General features: G+C 34.8%; 1 protein-coding gene across 1 annotated transcript; it reads right to left on the bottom strand.

Annotated features, from left to right (window-relative positions):
* Positions 1 to 4380: 4380 nt before the first annotated feature.
* LOC125662262 (uncharacterized) lies at positions 4381 to 10286 on the bottom strand. The gene is made up of 6 exons (XM_048894435.2): positions 10269 to 10286; positions 9818 to 10024; positions 8491 to 9066; positions 8054 to 8225; positions 7587 to 7706; positions 4381 to 6777 (listed from the first exon to the last, which is right to left on the bottom strand). Exons 1-6 carry the CDS (start codon positions 10284 to 10286, stop codon positions 6158 to 6160), a joined length of 1713 nt encoding a protein of 570 aa, XP_048750392.2. The 3' UTR covers positions 4381 to 6157.
* Positions 10287 to 16441: the final 6155 nt, after the last annotated feature.

Genomic DNA, 16441 nt, shown 5'->3' with positions numbered 1-16441 from the left:
AATTAATTCTACCTCGGATTATTTCATCCAATTGGAAAGAGATATTTCATATATTTTATGTGATATCTTGTTTGATGTATAAGATATCTTGTAAAGTTTATTTGATATCTTATTTAGTTTATACGATGTATTATCTATTTTTATGATATATCTTATAAACTGAATTATATGAAATATCTTATAAAATATCTTATAAACTCTCTTTTCTAGGATATCTTCTGAAAGTTATCAGATATTTTATAAAAGGTATAAAATGTCGTATAAAGGCTATGAGATATCTTATAAGAATTTATTGAGGAAATATCTTATATCAGATATATTATATAGTTTATGAGATATCTTATGAAACATATACTATATCTTATATGTTTTATAAGATATCTTATAGCAATAAATCTATAAGATATCTTCTATTTTCATAAGATATCTCATAAACTATATAAGATATTTTATAAGATATGTTATATATTTTATGAGATGTTTTAAAAACTGTAAATTATATGGCATGACTTATAAATTTTATTAGACATGTTACTAAACATATAAGATATCTGATGAATTATATAAAATATTTTATAAATATATATAATATTAATTAGTTATGATTAATTTTTAACGTCTCGCTCGAGAATTTTTCACTCATATGGAGACGTCACCAAGATCGGTGAAGGGCTTCAAATTTAGGCCTATGCTCGGCGCTTAGTCCATTCAGCAGTGAGGGTTCTTTAGCGTGCCACACCTACTGTGACACGGGGCATCCGTTTTTAAGGTCATATCCGAGGACCCGTGACATTCACACCTGATGCCGAGCGTTTGGCGATGGAACTGTCACTACTCGTTTTAACGACTTAGGTCTGTCGCGGCCGGGATTCGAACCCCGGCCTTCCGCATGCTATAGAGTAATAGATATAAGTATGTTGTGTCATATTTGAGAGCACTATCACCCCAACAGCTACATGTATAATGCCACAGCCCACTACGAGGCGTAACGTTAGTTTCATAGGTTATGATGTCAGAACTAGTATAGCAACAATATCTCGTGAAGTCTCCTGACATAATATATTTCAATCACGTGACCAGTGTCCTGTTTTAGGCATGCGTTTCACATAAACCTAAAGAACAAACGCTGTATCGAAGAATTCATATTGTTTTGAAAACATCAGATCTAACAATCTGTGCAGAATATGTTCTCGAAATTCCTGTATTTCTTCAAATAGATAAAGCTGTGAAATATTGAAAAACTTGTATTCTTCATGATTCTGTTTATTAATTGTCAGTATATTTATCAATTCATTCGAGTCTACTCGCATACCAGAAGGTTTGCGATTCTCTCTCTCTCTCTCTCTCTCTCTCTCTCTCTCTCTCTCTGTGTGTGTGTGTGTCTCTCTCTCACAAACACATGTCCAATGTTTTTGCCTTTGGTAGCCATATATATTGTAATGATAGCCATTTCCTCATGAATGCGTAAAAGTTGTGAACAAAGGCGGACTTCATTTGTCCAGGATCGGCGTACGCCGAAATGCGCCGGTCTTATGACCGGCGTAAAACGGCGAATTGGCAAATGAAGTAAACCGGAGTGAAACAAACATGGATGAACATGTTGTTGTTACAACGGTTGCCGCGATGGTTACAGAGGCAATGCCTTACTCAATATAGATAAAGAAAAATATTTATATGCATACATACAGCCTAACTTATTTTACATGTGTGCATTGAATAAAAAATACCTGTATTGACTATCAAGTACTATTTTCGATCTTTGCATCTGCAGGGAATTGATAAATTCTTTATCTACACGTCTACAGATGTAACAAGTCCAAAAGACACACTTTTCTTTATCGGCGTTGCTAGAATTCCTGCATACATTGAAATAAAAGATGAATAACTGTTAAATATGTACCGGTAGTAATGCAATTTCATTAAAAGTACCACGAAATACAGATTTTTTCGTAGTTTCTTAACAATTTCTTTTTATCTGCCAGCATGATAAGTAATGCATTGTGCAACCTCGGTATACTTCGCATATGAGCAAAGTTGTGCAGTATAGAGGAATTAAACGTTATATTAAAGCTACGAATGAACATTTATTTAATAAATGCATTCAGTCAATGAACATGCCGATCTATTAACAAACATCTACATTTTTTCATCTCATAACATCATCTTACCGTGAGCTTTCCGTCATTCTTGAAAAGTCGGCGAATTCCACGCCGGTCTTTCTAATCCGGCAAGATCGGCGTACGCCGGCGAACCTTTCCCGGACAAATGAAGCAACAAGCCGGGTAACCAAAGGTCAAGTGGCGCATTCGGCGTACGCCGGTTTGACAAATGAAGTCCTACCAGAGTGTATGCAACTTGATATATAACATAGTACGTTTAGTTAAATGGCTAGGAATCCATCAGAAAGGTGAAGATAACGAACAGTGACCAATCTCATAACTCCTATAAGCAATAGAAAATAGAGAGTTGGGCAAACACGGACCCCTGGACACACTAGAGGTGGGATCACGTGCCTAGGAGGAGTAAACACCCCCTGTCGACCGGTTACACCCGCCGTGAGTCCCATATCCTGATCAGGTAAACGGAGTTATCCGCAGTTAAAATCAGTGTGCCAAGAACGGCTTAACAATCGGTATGAAACACGTCAGACAGTATTTGACCCAATGATAGGTTGTATTGACGAACTAGATCGTTATAGCGACCATAGAATTTGCGAAATGCTGACTTCAATTGAGACTGTTGAAACCCCTGTACCATCAACTTGTTTGTCAGTAGCTTGCATCGATTTAAAAACTGACTATACGCAAAACAAGGTCTTGCATATCGAATCAGTTGAGATATATAAATATCATATGCAGGTGATAATGGAATATTGCTACATAAATATGGGACGTTGACGATGGAGAAGCTGAAATCATCGTACATTTTGGAGATGGTGATTTTGAAAAGGATTTGCTATTTCAAATTTACTAAACGTTCTTAAGAATTATGGAGAATTTACATTTGAGCATGTCAGCATTTTCATTTTCCCAAGAATCTGAGTATAATTTTAAACTAAACTCAGCACAAACTATCCATAAAATGCAGAATCATACTACGTATTTTCATGCACAGATACTAGTAACTTAAAACTATATTGAAAATAATGTGGAGTATTTAAAATCTCCGAAGAAAGGCAAAATTTGCAATCTTCGATACTAACTAAAGATTCAAAGTTCAAGCCACAACTTTAAGACCAGTCCGGGGATTAACATTTCGTATATTGTGATGCACTTGGACTTGAATTAGTTTTATTGACATTTGTTTGTTCAACTTTTACCCTGTTCTCGTGTTAACCCGTGTTGAGTTACGTGGGCTATTTCACTGAATACAAGTATTCCTGATAGCCAATTCTTCTGTCACATTGGCCGATATTTGTAGTGCTTACCACCAAGAGTACTGCAATAATAGATGATGATACGTAAGGAAATTCCTCAGATACTGTAAACCAACTTTTATTCACTGTCACTTTATTTCGCGATTTCCCTGTGGTAAACTGGTTCGTGGGGAGTAATTTTCGCAATCGATCCTCTTTCGAACCTATATCATAAATTCAAGAAGTAGTGCGCAACGAGAAATATTCACATCTTAGGGTTGACGGCGTCATGACACGAGCATGGTTTGAACCCACGATTTCCATCACGACGTGTCGGTTAATGCGAGCTTAAAGGTTATAGAGGACGATTTTCAAAACAAAATTGTTCTGCAGGAAAATGTGGTCTTCTTTAATTAGTTGGTATATATAAATATGTCATTCAGAAAAAAAATCGTAAGGTAACAGACGCTACAGAAAGTCAAATGTTACTGTGATGTGAAGTATCAAAATAGTAAGCTGACTTATTTCCCTTGCTTGATGACGTCAAAAGAGATCAGCTCGACGCAAAAGTGCATTTGTTTAAACTAATAACTGCAGATTTTAGCCATCAAAATGTTCAATGTGCTTACATTCAACTGTAATGTATTTCAATGTACCTTTGACCGCCGCAGTGGCCGAGAGGTTAGAGCGTTCGCCCCGCATGCGGAAGGCCCGGGGTTCGTATCCCGGCCGCGACACACACAAGTCGTTAAAACAGGTAGTGACAATGCCTCTCTTCCGCAACACCGCGGAATACAATAATTCCGTCAACATTTTAATACCAGTTCTCCATAATAATCAAACAGTACAAGCATCACCTGGCCATGATGTCTCGCCAAATTCAATGGCAATTGTTGTCTGTTGTCACTCACCACCAACTTCCTTTTTGACAACAAGCTCAGTTTCAGGAAGTGAATGGTTGCTATGGAAACCATGCACTTCATTTTCCCCTAATTTATCCTTCAAAATAAAGCCCAGAATTCTTATTTTTGCACTTTTTTAATATGTCTCATTAATATTTATGCCGTGTGGAATCACAAAATGTCATAAGATATAATAAATACAACACAATGTCTTCCGATTAACATAAAAACTTTTTACAAAAAGGTAAAGTAAAATCAGTATATCATTTCTTAAAGTTTAGGTAATTTGGCACTGTGCCAAAAATAAAAAAAGTGGTTGAAATGACCCTTTTGATGCTCAAATTTATCATCGTTCCACACTGATATTGAAATGTTGTGTTATAATAAAAGAAAGAAGATATCATGCTATATGTTATTGTCTGAAAACTTTTATGGGTAAATGAATATTTTTTGAACATTTATTATTTAAAAATCAAAGTACTGAAAGTACCGAAAAGTGCTAAGCTGACTTCATGAATTCTGTCTGTAATGTTAATGAGCAGGAAGAACTTGTTATTCTTTTTCACACAACTAATTAATACATTTTCTATAAGGAAATAATGAATATGGATGGTAAACAATGTCCCAAAACTTTTCATCATGTTGAAATAAAAAAATTATATGATGTTGTTAAACACAATGGTAACTATAATAATTTTGGCCCCACCCAGAACCAAAACCGTGTCCTTTGATCATCAAATTTACAATTTTGGTAAAGCATACCTACTCCTTTTAAATATAGATCTATTCAATCAGAATTTAGTATCAATAACACCAAAGATGATGTTATTGAAATGCTTTACACATAAACACTATATACCCAGTTTTGCCCCACCTGGAGTTAAAACCTCTCTCCCAAAAATCATGAAATTTACAATTTTGGTAAAGGCCTTTCTGCACTACATGGATATGCAATGATTTTTTTCTTACAGATGAGATGTTGTAGAGAAGCCTTAGGATATTTTTGGAAATTGGTCAAGTTTTGGTGGTACATGTACTTGAGAATTTGAAAACAATTGTAATAGTAGTTTTAGTGTTCAATTGTTATCACAACAGACGCTGATCAATTCCATTAGAAATGAATGGAAACTTTCAAACATATCATCATTCACAACAACTAATATCTAATAAATAACTTACTACTATAGTGTATGAACATTTTTAGAATACAGCTAAAATGAAACAAGTCAATGGTTTGATACATACATGTATGTCAAACAAGAAAGAAAGGAACAAACAAACAACTGGACAAAAAAATACACATAACTACATATATATATATATATATATGTCAAAATACATCAACATAATAATGAAGGTCTATGAAACACTGCACCCCTTTCATCATCTTTCTAGAAATCATTTAGATGTACATAAATATCCATCTGTATCACTTGTACTACAGAGTTTATCGCATAATTACCCATATATAGGAATCCAAACATGAAAGTGGAATTATTTTTTGTAATCAATGATGAAGTTGATTTCAATTCAAAATCATGTTGGAGAGAATGTGAATCCAAATAAGCCAGATTAATATATATACAATTGAAACCAAAATTCAGGAAGTTATTTAAAAAAGATGTTCATTATATATGTGCATAGTTGATAAGTTTAAAAAAACCTGAATGCTGCTTTATCAACAAGAGTGGAAAGAACTCAATTTTAACAAGAAAGTTAGTGCAAGAGGAAATACGTAATCTACTATAATAAATTATACTAACATATATGTGCATGGATTTACATTTTTGCACTGCAGTGAATGTTGGTAAATAAATTTAAAAAAAACGAACGAACAAAATATACAGCTGCGTTATAGGTGAGTGGATACGGTAGTATGTTTTACTTCACATTCATTCTTTTAAATTGCAATTTCTTTCAACACATCTTGTTTCAAGACAAATGATTTGCTGTTTGCATTAGCAGCTATAAGGTCATCTTGGTCCATTTTTTTGTCTTTCTGCACCATTCTTGAGAAGTAGCTTGCAATTTGCTGTGATGTGAGGTATTGTTCTTTTGAAAATCTTTTCGTCCCGTTTCTCACGGAATACCTCATTTCCTCTGCAACTTTTGAAGGATCTTCTTTCCTTCCAGATGTTTTTCCTATCAGAAACTTTTCCTGCATAAATGCCTTCTGGTCGTCAGTGAAGGGTATTTTTGGCTTCTTTACTTTTAATGCCCAGCCACACTTTAAAGCAGGAACTCCAACTTTGCTACTTTCAAGCTGTTTGGTATAAGACTTCCCGAGACTTCCTGTATCAAGTTTTTTGGCATACATGACCATAGATTTGTCTTTAAGGCCGAGTTTCTCTTCCCTTAAATCACAGTTTCCCAATAGCAAGTGTTGATCAAGTGAGGAAGAAAATCTGAAGAGGCGGGTACATCCTTCTTCTGGGCACTGGAATACTCTCTTTGGTACTTTTCTTTTCTTTGGGATTGGCTCATCTGTATCAGTATTTTCTTCTCCTTCATCTTCATCTCCTGAAAAATTTTATTACAGTAGTCTCGACTTTAAGATGTACACGTAGGAAAGACATATTCACGGTCATCATGATTTTTAAACAAGAGGCCCATGGGCCACATTGCTCACCTGAGTCACCTTGACCTGTATTTAAAGATTATCCCTTTATATTGGCCAAGCGGTTCTGGAGGAGAAGATAAACATCTGAAAAGTTTACGACAACAACTATACCAACGACAGACAAAGGAAAGTTTTGAGAAGAAAATTTCACCTGAGCCTTCAGCTCAGGTCAGCTAAAATAACTCATAGAAATAGTTTAAAAGGACTGCATAGTTCACAATTTTTGAATTTTTTTTTCATTTTTGATGTTAAACATTAGAAATATAACTCATTTAATGTAGACAGCCAAAATTTTGACCTTCTGAATGCAAGAATAAAAGTAATATTTTAGCCTTAAATATGTGTCATGTAAACAAAGACTCAAATCTTTTTTTAGGTACATACAAACAAACCAGCAATGGATCCTGGTTACAGTGATTTTCTTGTCACTCTTGACTTTGAAAGCAGCAATTCTTTGGGTCACAACACACCCATGTGTGAATATCATTGATTTACATGAACATTTGTTGAAGATGCAATGTATTATCCAAAAACCATTTTTACCAGTGACCCTGGTGCGCCCCCCCTTCCCCACCCCCACCCCCCCTCTGGGATAATCACTGACAGACAGAGTGAATTCAGACCATACCACATACAACCTTTTGGGGGTATTTAGGAAAATAAAGATATCATTATCAAATATGAACTTATGAAACATGAAGACTAGTACCATTAGAAACCACTTCAGAATTCAATGGTGTGAATGCCACATCTGTCCAGTCATCCTGTATAATAAACTGCACTGTAGCAATCCTGTTTGCACCTATATTGTTCCATGGAATGAATTTTCCTAAACAAGATAAAAAGAAGTATGTATTTTACCATACAATAAACAAGTAAAATATCTTAATGCAAAACTTCAATCTAATTACAATGCTCTAACCTGGAAAAAAATCTTAATGCACTAAAAAGAAGTATTCGAAACTTAAAAATTATATGCCCCCACATCTCCTATTACATGAGCATAATAATGTGAAGGCAAGAATGTAAAAGCTGTGCATTCTGCTGTGGGTATACACATGATTTTGCTTATGATTTCTAAACCTAATTAAATTTAATTGTATAAATGTATAACTGTATAAATTGTAAGGAAGGATGTGTGTGTGGGTGGGTGTGGGTGTAGTTGCCACACTTAACCTGGACCAGTTGCATATCCTCTCCATACAGTAAGTCCTGTATCGGTGAATTCGAAATTATGCAATGTTGAAATAGCTGGGATATTCTTGAGTTGTAGTTTCTCAGCATCAGTATTGATTACTGGACAAAGAACTTTCACTTTGTACTCCCCATGTTGCTTTGAATCAATAGCCTGAAATACAAAATCGCATTTTCTAAAAGAAAATTTTGATAGAAATAAATAACACACATCAATGTTATATAAATTAATAATGAGCATACATACAACAAGTGAATTAGTATCAAAATGAAATTGTAACTTTAGTTTTTAAAATAAACACACATTGGTGCAAGGTTGTCCTAGCTGTGTACAACAACCTCATTTGAATCACATTGTCAGAAAAGCGATATATTGTCATTTTGGTCTTTTTATGAAAGTATTTTTGGAAAATATATACCTGCTTCATTTGATGAGCATTTGTGACATCATTGCCTTCATTCACATAACGTTTTATTGCTGATTTAATGTGTGAAGCTTTTCTGTCGCATGGACCTTTCCCATCTTGAGCTTCGCAGAAGTGATATACTTTGATTTTGTCCCCAAGCTCCTGATGCAGTAGTGCCATCGTCAACGTGCTTTTGTAACATCCAGCATTGTCAGACCACATGCTTACTTTTCTAACATTAGGTAGTTGTAAACAAACATTTCGGCTGACATCAATTAGCAATGCTGCTGTTGTGGAAGCATCTTGGGGTACTGGGGTATTGAAGATATGTACATGAGTCAGATGTTTTAAGCTCCCTCCCTTATTGTACACAGTGAATGCAATGTGCCAATTTATTCCACGTTTTGCAAACCAATCAGTCTGTCCTTCTCTGTACTTTCTTGGCAGGAATTTCATGGCCCAGTCCGCAATAATGAATACTTCTCCCTCTGTGATGGAATTGAGGATATCCTGTCTGGCCCTCTCTTGGTTTTTTGAACGTAAAATATGACGCTTCCATTCATAAATATCCGAAACAGCTTTATCCACCTAAATAAGAGAATGCAAAAACTTTTCATCAAAATTCATTTAAATCCAAAAGAAGTGCAGAGTAACTAGAAATATATCCATAGGGCATAAATGCCCTGCCCAATGTGACATTTGTAATGCAATATGAAAGCAAGAGGCCCATGGGTGACATCACTCACCCGAATCGCCTTGGCCCATATTTTAAAAAACAATTCCATATACATTCAAATGTAAAACTTTGATCCCCTATTATGGTCCCAACCTGCCCCGGGGGTCATGATTTTTACATACATGAATATGCACTATGTCAGAAAGCTGCCATGTAAATTTCAACTTGTCAGGACTAGTGGTTTTGAGAAAAAAAAATTATAAAGATTTCTTCCTATATATTTGATTCCCTATTGTGGCCCCACTCTACCCCCAGGGGCTATGAATTTAATAAACTTGAATCTGCACTATGTCAAGATGCTACCATGTAAATTTGAACTTTTCTGGCCAAGTGGTTCATGAATAGAAATTTTTTAAATGGTTCCACCCTATTTTTGTAATTATCTCCCTTTCAACAGGGGACATATAGTCCTTCATTTGAAAAAAAAATTAAATCCCCTTCACCCACTGATAAATAGCAATTTTGCATTATTTAAATCCGCTCCTCTACTATATGCCCTGACAATATTCAGAAAGTGGCAAAAACATTCTTCATTAACATCCTCCAACTTCATTAAAGAGAAATAATTACATTTTAACATACTTTTTCATGTTTTTAACTTACTTTGAAACAAAACGCTTCAGGGTTATCCCAATATTTCTCTGCTGTCTTCTGGGATATGTGAGATAAAGTCTCATTCAAGAAACTACAGTGTCCGCAAATGTCAGTATGATCATGATCAGCACACTCCTTTGAGAATGCTCCACTCTGCTCACTCAGTGCAAATAAACAGCAGTGGTCTGCAGTGGATGATGAACTTCTTACATGCAACTGCAAATTAAATCAGTAGGGTTTATCATATTACTTATGGTCCAATCCCCCAAAATCATTTATAACAAGTACCCGGGTATGAAATAAATGAACAATTATTGTTAAAACAAAATTTCTACTCCTGTAATCTATATAAATCTTGACACAGGATCACTTTTCACCAGGTATGAACTTAATCAAGCAAGAGAGTTAAACAAGCATTGATGGCAGATATGCATTTTGTGTGTGTGTGTGTTGATTTTACCCATCTCCCGAGGACCATGATGTGAAAAAACACCAATAGTCCGAGGACGTAAATTTCTCCCGAGGACCTTTTTCGCGTCCTCGGAAGAAAATTGTCGGGATTGTCATAAAATGTCCATATCTATCATTTGGTGAAATTTGGTAAAAGTCCTCTGATGGAAGGTAAAATGTGATTGTGTGTTAGACAGTCACACAGTTTTATCGGTCTGCCATTAACACACATGAATATTTCCGACGCGCCCGTATGCGCGCGCATTCATATGGCGGAAATGATGAAAAACCTTCGAGTCGATATGTAAGTATTCACAACTTCATTTAACGTTGTTATTATTAATGAAAAGATAATGTAAAATGTTCGAAGTAAAATTTATACATTTAAACAAGCAGTTTAATGATAATTTTATCAAGCAGCTCGGTAAACTAACAGAACACGCGCTAAACGCGAAAAGGAAAAAGGCGTGGTACGTCAGGTACGTATACACTGTGGATGATAGTAAGTGGGGCGAAAAATGTTAGTAAACATGCAAGGGAAATGATAAATGCACATAATACATATTGATATCTACATATATATAACCCTCCTTTGAACGATTATATGAACGACTGTAACGTTAATTACTCCGAGTTTTTATTTACATTGATTTCATGATGTGATCGAACTTGTCTTACAATGTAGAGTGCAATGTTGTTCTAAACACAAGAAATAACCATGTAATAAATTACTTTTGATGATAATATTTAATTCTTCACCATTTTAGAAAAAAAAATAACGGTAGATTTATGGTAATGTCCGACTTTAAATAAATAAATATTATTTGATTTGAGAGGAAATTCGAACCAATAGAATAGAATATGATTTTTTTTTCCAAATTAGGACCCTCTCGGGCATACAACATACATGATTGTTAACATTTCAATGTGCAATTTTTATTTTTAAAAATGATGATAAAAAGAAAAGAACGAAACAAGAGCAAAATATGCACTATTAGTATGAGCAATGTTCATACACGAGACATTTTGAACATGATAATACTTTATTTGTATTACATATAAGTACCACCGTGTATCCTAATGCAAAACAGTCAGAAATACACACTATATATATATATATATATATATATATATATATACATGTACATAACCGCACTGCATGTAATAATAGTAAAGGTAGTATAAGTACACATGATTAATACTCCACTGTAATGCAAAAGATACCACGAACCAGAAATATTGTCACAAACTTTTTTTTTTATTCCATTTTACGAATAATGTGTTTGTTAGATCTCATGTATCATTTTGAGAGAGAGAGAGAGAGAGAGGGGGGGGGGGGGGGGGAGAGATTCATACTAAATTATACAAAATAAGTAGATTCTAATTGAAGATTTTTTTTATTTAAAAAAAGTGATAAATTTAAATAAAGGATGTTTATGATAATGATATCATTAATTAGGCATATGATAGGCTTTATCAGTAAAAAATAAAATTCGACTGTTCTTAGATGTTTACATCAGCTTTCATCAGTGGTGTCTAAAACCAGGTCCGATGTATCATGACATATATTTCTTTCATTCTGTCTTCACATATGTTTATGAGTTAGGTAATCGGATTGGTTTATAATAACCATTTCATATCATGTCTATATTTATGCTGTCGATTTGGACAACTGCGTTAGGGACGTATTATTCAAATCGTCTGTGACTGCACGTAGCGCTGATTAGCTTACTCTTGAAATGTAAACTGGTCTTCAGTTAGGAGAACCAGATGACGGAAGACCATGATGTTCTGACACTTTGGTCAGTTTGGAACTTGTGATAAAACGGTAGTAGGCGTACTTTATTGACCACTAATATAGTTATGTGTGTCATATTTAGTTTTAGCAGCATTAACTTGAAACTTTCATTAGATGTGCATTATTGACAACGGGGCTGCATATGATACATGTATATACCTTCGACGACGACTGGGGAAAGCTAGCCGTGAGTAATAGTCTAGTACAGCTACAGTGCAGTGTATGCACGCCTAACAGGGTATTATAAACAGATAAACTTAATTGTTATTTTATGGCTATTGTAAGTTTGTCATTTTAAGCCCTAACAGTTCAATATTGGCATGATAAGAATTTGAAATATCAACTTTTCATGTTATTCATGAAATCTGATGTCATGTTTGACAGGTTGGGAACACTTCCCCTTATAGCGAGATATTCTCGCTAAAACGCGATTATCAGGGTTGTCACTAGAAATTCTTGAAGACAAGTCCCGGACTCGTGGTTTATAAGCATCTTGAGTCCCACGAAAATTTAATGAGTCCCATGAATATCTAATGAGTCTTTTTTATATAAGACAATTAAAATGGAAGCAGTACTAAACATATCAATTTTAAAGATTTATTTTAAATCATTCGCGACTTGGCCTCGGACATCTAATTGTCCACGCCAACAGAATTATTTCCCCGAATCTCCTATCATCACAACAACCCTATTCAGCGGGTTGGGAACACTTCCCCTATAACAAGATATTCTCAAAAAAAAAATGCGATTATCCCTCTCTAGCGAGATTAAATATATCCCGTACAACTGAGAAAAACACCTGTGGAGTACATCTCTTCGTGTTTCACGTGAAAAGAAGAAAAAGTGCTAAAATGTTGGATACTTCTGCAAATATATTAATCAAAACAAAGACACTATGTGTATTGGATTTCAGACTGCCTCCCTCTTACGCAGCAACTTTGATATGCAATTTTTTTACTATGTTTTCAATTTCATAGAAACAATTCGCATCATGTTGAGTTTGTGTCACACTTATTCAGCGTTGCAAGGGATTTGCCATTATTTTCAATAAAGACGCCAAAATACCTGTTTATGGTAATGTTTACTTTCTCGCTAAAGAGGGATACTCGCGTTTTAGCAAGAATATCTCGCTATAGGGGAAGTGTTCCCAAACTGTTCAATATTGAACAGCATTTTAATCAAATTATTATTGTGATGAAATAGATGCGTACTAGTTTTGCTTCGTCCCTTGGGCCCCCACCACTGGGGACCTCAAGGCGGCCTCCAGACCCCCTGCCTCATAAAGTGGTGCCCCCCCCCCCCCCTGTAACCGCAATTCTTGGATCGTCCCTGTCTTGAACCAGAAAATAGTGATGTTGAGATATTACAACAAGGACAAATGGTCTTTGACATTTCAGTATTTTAAAACCAAATCAAGAACGATAATTTAGATGCAATGTAACATGTTAACTAACATTTATAATTACTTAAAACAATTACGGATATTTTTTAAATTAAATGACTTTCACAACTCAAACATGTCTGGTTAACTATAATGTAAGTCATGTGCAATTATGCATGAAACTGAGATACATTGATATTGATTTGAACCAATTTCTTTGATTTATGAAAATGTTGAAGGAAGACTGGAAGTTGATAAGGAAAGATATGTTAAATTCATTCGAAATTTTAAAAGATTTTGTGATAGTAGCGTAGCGGACATTTTGAAAATATTGGAAAATTTCCCTTCTTAGAAAGTCAAACCAATGGAAATTCTTTACAAATACACATTTCCTTCAGGGTTCCAACTTCGACTATAAATACCTTGGGGGACCAAGTGGGCCCCTGAATAAGAAATCATTTTAGCTCACATGAAATTTTAGTAGCCCCTACATAAATAATTGAATAACTTTTTGTTTATTTTACAAGAAAATAAATATCAGGTCACATTGCGATTTATTTGAAAAATTGAAATATCAATATTCAAATTCTGTTTCCATTTCCTTATTGTTTCAAATCTCTCTCTCTCTCTCTGTCTCTCTCTCTCTCTCTCTCTCTCTCTCAATCTCTCTCTCTCTCTCTCTCTCTCTCTCTCTCTCTTCCTCTCTCTCTCTCTCTCTCTCTCTCTCTCTCATGGCATCTGACTGCAAAACATGCTTCATCAGACTTTTTATGCGATTTCGAAAGTTCTCAGCTTTACAATGCTGTCAAGTTTATAACTCGGGCAAGCTGTCATAACGATTGGACCTTTCGTGTCATGTTTTATACACACAGCACATGCCATCCCCTTTTCGCCGTTGTCGAGCTATATTCTCCCCCTTCTATCCACTTTGGTAAAAACAGACACTTTATTTTCGTTTGAAGTAACCCTTGCATTGTTCAACTTCTGGTTTAATTACGTTTTGTAATTTGATACCTCAGGGATGTTTTACAAAGTGGCAACTGGAAATTACACTTTGTTTATACAGTAAAATATCTCTATCTCGAAGTCTGAGGGACCTCGAACAAATTTCGAGATATCCGGGGGTTCGAGATATCCAAAATCAATCTTGGATATTTTTTTGAAGGAGGATATTTGATGCATAGTATGGGATTTGCATTATAAACAGCAACCCCGTTGCTGTTTCATATAGTTTAATACAAGTTGATAAATTAATATTGTGGAATTTCAAAGACAAACATTTCGGTTTTTTTAATATATATAAACGCCCAATTGAATTCACAATGTGTTTCAAAATTAAGATGATCGAGCCTGTATGCTACTTTAGGTTTACTGATGTCCAGGCTCGACTGGGATGTAGTTATTGCGTTGTAATGAAAGAACCTATCACGTAAGAAACAAAAAAGGAGGGATTAAAAAAAAAACTTTTAAATGTTTATTAAATAAATTTTCGTGTTTTTTCAGTACTAGTTTTAATGATGAAGCGTGTGTTATCAAATGCATTATCATTATTAAGAGCATTACCTTCAAGCGTACTTCGATGATTTTGTGTGTTTATCTAACCCACATGTTAATGATAGAGCGTGTGTCATTCAAAACACCATCCCCGGAATCGGGTGTGTTAGTTCCTAATTGGCGGTGAACTTTAGCCGTAATGTTAGAAGCTTCACTAATCACCCAAGCTGTTGAACCATTTATTGCGACCTGGGTCTACCCGGAAAAGGCGAGTGTGGATTAGCGGTCATTAATTATAATTGATGTAGCCGCGGGTGTGAATGTGTGACTTAATGACGCCAGGTATGGTAAGCATAGCAGAAAATCGACTGCACTTCGAGATAAACCAGGTGAATTTAGGGTATGGGACCTTGAAAATACTTCAACATATAAAGCGGGATATTCGAGATTACTGGGTTCGAAAAATCAGAAGGTTTTTTTTTAATCATTTATATAGGGGAAACAGCCGGGACCGGCGGTCGACTTCGACTCTGAAGCGGGGTATTCGAGATACAGATATTTTACTGTATTAGGACTTGGATCGGTGGGAAAGAAAAATGTTGATCAGACAATTACGGTCACCACAGAAATTTGGGGTGCCCACAAGCAAAGTATAGTCGCCAATGCGAGTGGGTGAGCAGTAATTTGAAACCCTAGCTGTTCCATGATTTTTTCTTTTTCCAAGGAAAATTCACAAATGGTAAAACTTGCAAGAACAAAGGAAAAAAGTCCAACAGGTAACAAACATGAATGAGTGATGAACATATTAAGGATTGTTTCCAGATCTAAATTATAAATAGAAAACATTCTTTGCAATTTTTCTATTGAAACAGGGGTGTTGATCATTATCAGAACATTCTCCTGGGGAATCCAAAGTTTATCAGAATGTAAGTTAAAAACTTTTAAATAACGAAAATTAAAATCATAATAGAAATAAGGGAATAAAAAGAAATTTTGATAATAAACGTATGGTTTGCGTTTTTAAAATTAACAATACTATGAATTATTATGATTATAAACTGATGACGTGTGTTTTTTGATTTGCTAAACTTGTTGGTTATGTACATTTTTATTTAATTATTGGAGTTCAAACTCAACTTAATTGTCAAGTGTGAAAATCAAGTTAAAAAAAGACTTGATCTCTCATATTTTCTAGTTAGTTTTGTATCCTGGTACTTAAAAATTGATTTGAATGTGATAAATGTCTCAACACTGTTAGAAAATAGTACATTTAGATCCAAGAAACAAACATTTTTATGAACATTCCAGCAACATAAATGTATGAAAATTATGATGATTATAATGACCAGAACAGCCTAGATTCAATTCTACTTTCATATATTAAATACATGTATTAAAAAATTCATATTTCTAGAGACTATTCAATACATACAGGGATTTATTGATTGAGGTTCTTTTACTACCAGTAAAGGGTACCTTTCCCCCTTTGACAACAAATGAATATTTCACC

The sequence above is a fragment of the Ostrea edulis genome, chromosome 8 (genome assembly GCF_947568905.1).
Source record: "Ostrea edulis chromosome 8, xbOstEdul1.1, whole genome shotgun sequence".
Taxonomy (NCBI): Eukaryota; Metazoa; Mollusca; class Bivalvia; order Ostreida; family Ostreidae; genus Ostrea; species Ostrea edulis.
Note: the sequence above shows the minus strand (reverse complement) of the source record. Positions and strands in the feature narration are given on the sequence as shown.

Coding starts and splice junctions, on each gene's coding strand:
- LOC125662262 (XM_048894435.2), bottom strand. Junction 8,226..8,490: donor ATGCTCATCAAATGAAGCAG/GTATATATTTTC, acceptor TTTGTATTTCAG/GCTATTGATTCAAAGCAACA. Junction 7,707..8,053: donor AGGATATGCAACTGGTCCAG/GTTAAGTGTGGC, acceptor TATCTTGTTTAG/GAAAATTCATTCCATGGAAC.